We start from the raw sequence: 10,584 nt of genomic DNA on the forward strand, positions 1-10,584 counted from the left end.
TCAGACAACATTCTAAACGGTCTCCGTCTCTTCATAATAAATAAATATAGTTACATCACCATTATCATATGCCCATTCACGCAGTTATAGGCGAATATGTCTGATTCAATATAAGTGTATGGACCCAACACCCAGGTGAGAGGTTCGCAGTAGCGGGAACCCCCCCTCCCCATCTCTCTCCGTCTCTCGGGCGGGCCGCCAGGTCCCGCACGCTCCAACCCCGTCTTGTTCACTTTCCACCCCGCCTCGAAGAGAGAGAGAGGTGGGGTGGAGTTGGGCGTGTGTAGCCTGGTGTGTATGGTGGGGTTAGAGGGATGGGGGTGGGAGCCGGGGAAGGGGGGGGGGGGGGGGGGAGTCTCTAGCTTGCCTAGCCGTCTCGTAGTTCCGTGGGGAGGTGTTGCGGGGGGTTGGGGGGAACCGCTCTCTCTCGCTCCAACCCTGGCTGCCTGCCGGCGCGCAGCCTGCCTGTTACTATATAAACACATACTGAGAGAGGCTGCCTGCGCTTCTCACTACACACTCAGAGAAACCTGTATGTGAAACAGAGATAGAGTTCGAGTGAGGGAGAGAGAGAGAGAGTGACACGACAGAGAGTGTGTGTGAGTGAGAGAACGAACGCTACTAGTTGGAAAAGAAGGTAAAGAGAGACAGGAGAGACAACTAACGGTTGCCTGAAGCAGCATCAGAAGACTCGGTGACGGTCGCTCTCTGGCTCCACCGGGCTCCCGCGCGCTCTGCTGCAAGAACTAACTGCAAAACGGATTATTATTGTTTTGTAACAATTTGTATTTTATTTTTTCTCCTCGTCTGCCTCTTGAACAACACTTTTATTTTTAAAATCTTGAGAAAGATGTCTTTGAAGGTATAATAATCTCTATTTTTTTTTGCGGAATAGAGGGAGAGGGGTTATTCTGGAAAGTTTTCCCTCTACTTTCCATTTCTTTTAGCTTTTTTAAAAGAAAAGCCCCCAGTTTATTTTCAGAATACTTTCCGAGACTCGCTCACTGTTTCCACGTGCGCTCTGAGAGCGGGACAAAATACTTGTCAAACGGACCTTTTTTTATCCCATATTGTTGTATTTTCTTATTTTAGGGGAAATTGACCAACAAAATCAAACCAAAATGAGATTTCAAACGTTAATTGATCAGGTTCCACTCTCGTTGAATGCTTTCCTTCATTAAAGTTATTGAAGGTGTCGTTTTTTTTTAAAGGACTTTGTAACATATTTCTTTACACACTGATTGATAGCCTTGGAACTGCGAGACGGGGAGATAGTTCGGCGTCTGTGGAGTTACATATAGGCTTATTCACTCCACTGAATTGTTATCTATTTCAACAACAAAAAAACGAGAATTTTTATAGTTATATTTCATAATCAATCAATTACAATCAAGACATTTTTTTTTAATCGATATATTCATTGATCGTCCTCAGAGCATTTCCAATTCCGTATAACTCAACTTCTCTCAACCTGCACGGTGGTGAGATCAGTGATTTCCTCCGACCACCATCATCACCCAGACACCGACCCTTCCTCGCCATGCTATTCGATAACTTTGACCTGGTTTCAGCCTTGGCTACCCTAGCGGCCTGCGTGGTGTCCATGGCCCTCCTCCTAGTTGTGTCCCAGCAACTCTGGCAGCTTCGCTGGACGTCAACCCGGGATAAGAACTGCAAGCTACCGATGCCAAAAGGTTCCATGGGGTTCCCCATCATAGGAGAAACCTGCCACTGGCTCTTCCAGGTAAGACCGTCACTATATGTCTCTCTCGCTCTGTCGTTCTGTCTGTGACCGTTTGTGGGTCTGTGGAGGATTGTGGGTCTCTTTTTACGCACGTGTCTCTGTCTGTCAGTGGGTCTTTCTAGCCATGTCTGCGGGTCTCTTATAGTCAATGAGGTCTATCTCTCTCTGGTCTTTTCATCTACTGTTGGATGACAATACCTGTTCCACATCCAGTTTGTCATTTCATTCACACACATCGGATGTGTATCCTACAGTCACTACATGGCCATGTGCGTAACGTTTTGTTGTTGATGTTATTTATCCTTATATAAGATTGAGTTCGTGGTTAGGAGGTGAACGGTCAGGGGGGTAGGCTAGGCGTTAAGGTGAGAGTTGGTCTCTCTCTGTCTCCCCCCCCCCCCCCCTGTGTCTCTGTGTTTTCCAAGCCCGGTTTCCTCCTCTGTCTCCTCGGTCTCTGTGCCTCCCTAGACCGGACCCCTCCCCTAGCTGTCCCCGAGTCGCTTCATAACTTTAGCGCAACGTCTAATTGTAGCATTCTGGAAGTGTCAAGTTACTGAAACACGAAACGTTTTTTCTATTGTGGATGTGTGTGTGTACAGTCGTGCGTAATAGTTGTGTGAATGAAATATTTGGCAACTTATCCACGGTTTATTTATATTGGTCACTCTAGTGTAGGCTAGATATCATATCACGACCCATAAGCATGAAGAACTTGGCATTTCATTCAAGTGTTCAAACTCCTAAACAGAATTTTATTAAACTTTCATGGATCCGTCACACAGTCAGTAGCTTCTTAATAGGTCCCATCAGCGTGACATGAAAAAGAGCGATAAAAAGGTTGCGAGGGGAGTGATTTTTTTTAAATATAAAAGTGAACGTGTCGTTTTAAAAAGTGATTAGATTCATAGAACGACCCCGCGAGGCTGCACGTGAGTCCCGTCACTAAGTTGCACTTGTCAGCGCGCTGATGTGTCCCAGGAGCGCGCACACACACACACACAGAGAGGGAGGGCAAGACGGCACGTTGTGTGGGGCTTGAACTCTCGGTGCTCCGCTCCCTGCGTGCGCTTACATTTATACACGGTGCGACGCGTTCCCGGAATGCGCCGGGGACGAACCGCGGCCAAGTTTATAGAGAGGGAGAGAAAACATTAACATCGCTCTCTCGCTCTCTCGCTTGGACAACTGACTTGTCAGTTAGGCTAAAACACAGTTACGTTGAAAGAAACCTGGAAAACCAGGCAATACAATGGCACGTTTCTTTGGGTACGTAGAGTTTTCAGCTGTGCGCAACGTTAATAACTGCTATTAGTCACAGATATCCCCCCTAAATCCAGTACCGAGAGGTCAAAACACAAAACTGGAACAGTGTGTGTGTTCTCCCTTTATGCCGTTATATAATATTTCCAAGTAAAACGCGTAGAAATGTGTCTGAATGCACTGAGTTGCGGGCTTGCACACTTGCCAGGCAGAGACAGAGATAATATGAGAATATATATAAGGAGAGAGGTGAACCTGCACGTCTCTTTCTTTCTAGTCAGTCAGAAGCAGATTCAGCATGACTTTTTCCTCTCTAACAGTTTGCCAGCTGTGTGTCTGTGTGTGTGTGAGAGAGAGTGTAGTGTGTATGTACTGTGTGCGTATTAGTGTGTATGCACCGTGTGTGTGTGAGTGATATATTTAAAAGCAATCACCTCAGAAGAGAAACCGTGCACCGTCCGCCAAACTCCCTTCACTTCTCATTTACTTCGAGGGAAACGTCCTGACGGTTAGTTCTACCGCTCTGCCAGGGTTAACGGGAGACGGGTGTGTGTGTCTGCTACCGTGCAAGCTCCCGGTAAATCGACCCGCTTACTCCACCCCCTCTCTCTGCCACGTCATTCTATCTCTCAAAAACTCACCCTTCACCACATGGACACACACACACACACACACACACACACACACACACACACACACACACACACACACACACACACACACACACACACACACACACACACACACACACACACACACACACACACCAACACACACACACAGCTCACAAGCATGTCCCGCCAATGTTCAGCACATCAATGCACAACTAGACAATACAGACTACTGACTACAACCATACAACTAGACAATACAGACTACTGACTACAACCCCCCAACTAGACAATACAGACTACTGACTACAACCATACAACTAGACAATACAGACTACTGACTACAACCCCCCAACTAGACAATACAGACTACTGACTACAACCCCCCAACTAGACAATACAGACTACTGACTACAACCATACAACTAGACAATACAGACTACTGACTACAACCATACAACTAGACAATACAGACTACTGACTACAACCATACAACTAGACAATACAGACTACTGACTACAACCCCCCAACTAGACAATACAGACTACTGACTACAACCATACAACTAGACAATACAGACTACTGACTACAACCCCCCAACTAGACAATACAGACTACTGACTACAACCATACAACTAGACAATACAGACTACTGACTACAACCATACAACTAGACAATACAGACTACTGACTACAACCATACAACTAGACAATACAGACTACTGACTACAACCCCCCAACTAGACAATACAGACTACTGACTACAACCATACAACTAGACAATACAGACTACTGACTACAACCATACAACTAGACAATACAGACTACTGACTACAACCATACAACTAGACAATACAGACTACTGACTACAACCCCCCAACTAGACAATACAGACTACTGACTACAACCATACAACTAGACAATACAGACTACTGACTACAACCATACAACTAGACAATACAGACTACTGACTACAACCCCCCAACTAGACAATACAGACTACTGACTACAACCCCCCAACTAGACAATACAGACTACTGACTACAACCCCCCAACTAGACAATACAGACTACTGACTACAACCATACAACTAGACAATACAGACTACTGACTACAACCATACAACTAGACAATACAGACTACTGACTACAACCCCCCAACTAGACAATACAGACTACTGACTACAACCATACAACTAGACAATACAGACTACTGACTACAACCATACAACTAGACAATACAGACTACTGACTACAACCCCCCCCAACTAGACAATACAGACTACTGACTACAACCATACAACTAGACAATACAGACTACAGACTACAACCACACAACTAGACAATACAGACTACTGACTACAACCCCCCAATGAGACAATACAGACTACTGACTACAACCATACAACTAGACAATACAGACTACTGACTACAACCATACAACTAGACAATACAGACTACTGACTACAACCATACAACTAGACAATACAGACTACTGACTACAACCCCCCAATGAGACAATACAGACTACTGACTACAACCATACAACTAGACAATACAGACTACTGACTACAACCATACAACTAGACAATACAGACTACTGACCACAACCCCCCAACTAGACAATACAGACTACTGACTACAACCATACAACTAGACAATACAGACTACTGACTACAACCCCCCAACTAGACAATACAGACTACTGACTACAACTAGACAATACAGACTACTGACTACAACCATACAACTAGACAATACAGACTACTGACTACAACCATACAACTAGACAATACAGACTACTGACTACAACCATACAACTAGACAATACAGACTACTGACTACAACCCCCCAACTAGACAATACAGACTACTGACTACAACCATACAACTAGACAATACAGACTACTGACTACAACCCCCCAACTAGACAATACAGACTACTGACTACAACCCCCCAACTAGACAATACAGACTACTGACTACAACCCCCCAACTAGACAATACAGACTACTGACTACAACCCCCCAACTAGACAATACAGACTACTGACTACAACTAGACAATACAGACTACTGACTACAACCATACAACTAGACAATACAGACTACTGACTACAACCCCCCAACTAGACAATACAGACTACTGACTACAACCATACAACTAGACAATACAGACTACTGACAACAACCACACAACTAGACAATACAGACTACTGACTACAACCATACAACTAGACAATACAGACTACTGACTACAACCCCCCAACTAGACAATACAGACTACTGACTACAACCCCCCAACTAGACAATACAGACTACTGACTACAACCATACAACTAGACAATCCCTTGTCCCTCCTCCATCCCCCTTGTCCCTCCTCCATCTCCCTTGTCCCTCCTCACCCCCCTTGTCCCTCCTCACCCCCCTTGTCCCTCCTCACCCCCCTTGTCCCTCCTCCTTCCCCCTTGTCTCTCCTCCATCCCCCTTGTCCCTCCTCACCCCCCTTGTCCCTCCTCCTTCCCCCTTGTCTCTCCTCCATCTCCCTTGTCCCTCCTCACCCCCCTTGTCCCTCCTCACCCCCCTTGTCCCTCCTCCATCCCCCTTGTCCCTCCTCACCCCCCTTGTCCCTCCTCCATCCCCCTTGTCCCTCCTCACCCCCCTTGTCCCTCCTCCATCCCCCTTGTCCCTCCTCCATCCCCCTTGTCCCTCCTCACCCCCCTTGTCCCTCCTCACCCCCCTTGTCCCTCCTCCATCCCCCTTGCCTCTCCTCCATCTCCCTTGCCCCTCCTCCCCCCCTTGTCCCTACTCCATCCCCCTTGTCCCTCCTCCATCCCCCTTGTCCCTCCTCCATTCCCCTTGTCCCTCCTCCCCCCTTGTCCCTCCTCCACCCCTTGTCCCTCCTCCATCCCCCTTGTCCCTCCTCCACCCCTTGTCCCTCCTCCATCCCCCTTGTCCCTCCTCCATCCCCCTTGTCCCTCCTCCATTCCCCTTGTCCTCCCTCCCCCCCTTGTCCCTCCTCCACCCCTTGTCCCTCCTCCATCCCCCTTGTCCCTCCTCCATCCCCCTTGTCCCTCCTCCATCCCCCTTGTCCCTCCTCCCCCCCTTGTCCCTCCTCCATTCCCCTTGTCCCTCCTCCCCCCTTGTCCCTCCTCCATCTCCCTTGTCCCTCCTCCATCCCCCTTGTCCCTCCTCACCCCCTTGTCCCTCCTCCATCCCCCTTGCCTCTCCTCCATCTCCCTTGCCCATCCTCCATCCCCCTTGTCCCTCCATCTCCCTTGCCCCTCCTCCATCCCCCTTGTCCCTCCTCCATCCCCCTTGTCCCTCCTCCCCCCCTTGTCCCTCCTCCCCCCCTTGTCCCTCCTCCATTCCCCTTGTCCCTCCTCCCCCCCTTGTCCCTCCTCCATCTCCCTTGTCCCTCCTCCATCCCCCTTGTCCCTCCTTCCCCCTTGTCCCTCCTCCATCTCCCTTGTCCCTCCTTCCCCCTTGCCCCTCCTCCATCCCCCTTGTCCCTCCTCCCCCCCTTGTCCCTCCTCCCCTCCTTGTCCCTCCTCCATCCCCCTTGTCCCTCCTTCCCCCTTGTCCCTCCTCCATCCCCCTTGTCCCTCCTCCATCTCCCTTGTCCCTCCTCCATCCCCCTCCTCCCCCCCTTGTCCCTTGTCCCTCCTCCATTCCCCTTGTCCCTCCTCCATCTCCCTTGTCCCTCCTCCCCCCCTTGTCCCTCCTCCATCTCCCTTGTCCCTCCTCCATTCCCCTTGTCCCTCCTCCATCTCCCTTTTCCCTCCTCCATTCCCCTTGTCCCTCCTCCATCTCCCTTGTCCCTCCTCCATTCCCCTTGTCCCCCCCCCCCCTTGTCCCTCCTCCATCTCCCTTGTCCCTCCTCCATCCCCCTTGTCCCTCCTCCCCCCCTTGTCCCTCCTCCTTCCCCCTTGTCCCTCCTCCATTCCCCTTGTCCCTCCTCCCCCCCTTGTCCCTCCTCCATCTCCCTTGTCCCTCCTCCATCCCCCTCCTCCCCCCCTTGTCCCTTGTCCCTCCTCCATTCCCCTTGTCCCTCCTCCATCCCCCTCCTCCCCCCCTTGTCCCTCCTCCATCTCCCTTGTCCCTCCTCCATCTCCCTTGTCCCTCCTTCCCCCTTGTCCCTCCTCCGTCCCCCTTGTCCCTCCTCCATCCCCCTTGTCCCTCCTCCATCTCCCTTGTCCCTCCTCCATTCCCCTTGTCCCTCCTCCATCTCCCTTGTCCCTCCTCCATTCCCCTTGTCCCTCCTCCATCTCCCTTGTCCCTCCTCCATTCCCCTTGTCCCCCCCCCTTGTCCCTCCTCTATCTCCCTTGTCCCTCCTCCCCCCCTTGTCCCTCCTCCATCTCCCTTGTCCCTCCTCCATTCCCCTTGTCCCTCCCCCCCCCCTTGTCCCTCCTCCATCTCCCTTGTCCCTCCTCCATCCCCCTTGTCCCTCCTCCGTCCCCCTTGTCCCTCCTCCATCCCCCTTGTCCCTCCTCCATCTCCCTTGTCCCTCCTCCGTCCCCCTTGTCCCTCCTCCATCTCCCTTGTCCCTCCTCCATCTCCCTTGTCCCTCCTCCATTCCCCTTGTCCCTCCCCCCCCTTGTCCCTCCTCCATCTCCCTTGTCCCTCCTCCATTCCCCTTGTCCCTCCTCCATCCCCCTTGTCCCTCCATCTCCCTTGCCCCTCCTCCCCCCTTGTCCCTTGTCCCTCCTCCATCCCCATTGTCCCTCCTCCCCCCCTTGTCCCTTGTCCCTCCTCCATCCCCATTGTCCCTCCTCCCCCCCTTGTCCCTCCTCCATCCCCCTTGTCCCTCCTCCATCCCCCTTGTCCCTCCTCCATCCCCCTTGTCCCTCCATCTCCCTTGCCCCTCTTCCCCCCCCTTGTCCCTTGTCCCTCCTCCATCCCCATTGTCCCTCCTCCCCCCCTTGTCCCTTGTCCCTCCTCCATCCCCATTGTCCCTCCTCCCCCCCTTGTCCCTCCTCCATCCCCATTGTCCCTCCTCCATCCCCCTTGTCCCTCCTCCCCCCCTTGTCCCTCCTCCATTCCCCTTGTCCCTCAGACAGAGAACACACACACACACACACACACACACACACACACACACACACACACACACACACACACACACAGTCACCTCCTCCTGTGTTCTGGGGTTACCCCTGTCCCACTCGCCGATCTGAATAAATATAATTATAGAGCGGTGTGTGTGTGTGTGTGTGTGTGTGTGTGTGTGTGTGTGTGTGTGTGTGTGTGTGTGTGTGTGTGTGTGTGTTTTGTGCTGTCGGCCTAATAAAGGACTCATTTGTATAACATTTCCACTCGCTCCACAAAGGCTACATTTATAGTAGTCTGACCGACTCACACCAGTCCAATCTACACACACTGGGAGTCTTTTTTTATTTTTTATCCTTCCACCATGTTTGGACTGGGGCGGTGGAAAAAAGTAGTTCCCTTTATTGGGCACCTCTATGAAATATCTGATACAATTTCTTACTGCAGAATAAAAGAAAGTATTGAGAGAGTGATGGCAGTGTTAACCCTTTAGTGGCTTGTGGGAGAGAGGTAAGCATGCAGTCTATATACAGTGTTGTGACGATGTGCAAATTAGTTAAAGTACAAAAGGGAAAATATATAAACATAAATATGGGTTGTATTTACAATGGTGTTTGTTCTTCACTGGTTGACCTTTTCTTGTGGTAACAGGTCACAAATCTTGCTGCTGTGAGGCACACTGTGGTATTTCACCCAGTAGATATGGGAGTTGATCAAAATTGGGTTTGTTTTTGAATTCTTTGTGTGTCTGTAATATGAGGGAAATATGTGTCTCTAATATGGTCATACATTTGGCAGGAGGTTAGGAAGTGCAGCTCAGTTTCCACCTCATTTTGTGGGCAGTGTGAACATAGCCTGTCTTCTCTTGAGAGCCAGGTCTGACTACGGCGGCCTTTCTCAATAGCAAGGCTATGCTCACTGAGTCTGTACATAGTCAAAGATTTCCTTAATTTTGTGTCAGTCTGTCTGTCTGTCTTTCTCTCTCTCTCTCTCTCTCTCTCTCTCTCTCTCTCTCTCTCTCTCTCTCTCTCTCTCTCTCTCTCTCTCTCTCTCTCTCTCTCTCTCTCTCTCTCTCTCTCTCTCTCTCTCTCTCTCTCTCTCTCTCTCTCTCTCTCTCTCTCTCTCTCTCTCTGTGTGTCTTAATGTCTCTGTGTGTCTCTCTCTTTCTCTCTGTCTCTCTCTCTTTCTCTCTACTGAGTGATGGAGAAGTGGGGCCTGGTTTTGGTTGCCGCAGGATGTGTGTGTGTGTACTGTATAACATATAGGGGTGTTCCACATGCACAGGGTACAAGGGTCTCTTTCACTCTCTGTTATTGCACTGCCATGCAGACCGGTAGTGTGTGCTCTCTCTCTCCCCCAATCTCTGTCTCCCTCTCCCACCCCCCTCTCTCTCCCTTGACCTCTTGCCCCACATTTGAAGTCTGTCTGTGGAATAAGAGACAGAAGGAGGGAGGGGAGGAGAGAGGGCAAGAGGGGAGGAGAGGAGAGAAGGGAGGAGAGGAGAGAGGGCGAGAGATCGAGAGAGAGCGAGATCGAGATCCAAGGGCCGCATCCCCAATAATCTTTCCTGGATTCCTTGCATCCTTTTTCCTCACCTCCTTCTCATAGGCTCAAATATGGTTGAGATGGAGGTGAGGAGAGAGGATGCAAGCAATCATGAAAATAACAATTGTGATGGAGCTAAAGTTATCTATGCTAGCCTAATACAAGAAATGTGGACGAGACGAGACCAACAAGAAGAGTGTGTGTTTGCAGCGCCGTCGAGTCGAGAGGTGTGTTAAACCAAACAAACAGGATGTAACTCCCTGCTAAAATTAGCCTCGAAAATAACCAACCATTTACACCCACACACACACAGGTCATAAGTCCTGACTAGGTTCGAGCAGTAGCTCTTTATGAAAGACGGAGAGGGAGGGAGGGAG

At 50.1% G+C, this 10,584-nt stretch overlaps 1 protein-coding gene across 1 annotated transcript in view; it reads left to right on the top strand.

The window, feature by feature from the left end:
- Positions 1-468: 468 nt before the first annotated feature.
- cyp26b1 (cytochrome P450, family 26, subfamily b, polypeptide 1) overlaps positions 469-10,584 on the top strand; it is a 36,443-nt gene continuing 26,327 nt past the window's right edge. The window contains exon 1 of the mRNA XM_071378121.1: positions 469-1,744. Within this exon, the coding sequence (XP_071234222.1) occupies positions 1,541-1,744 (204 nt within the window). The 5' untranslated portion in view covers positions 469-1,540. The remainder of the gene's footprint in view (positions 1,745-10,584) is intronic.

The sequence above is a fragment of the Salvelinus alpinus genome, chromosome 31, assembly GCF_045679555.1.
Source record: "Salvelinus alpinus chromosome 31, SLU_Salpinus.1, whole genome shotgun sequence".
Taxonomy (NCBI): Eukaryota; Metazoa; Chordata; class Actinopteri; order Salmoniformes; family Salmonidae; genus Salvelinus; species Salvelinus alpinus.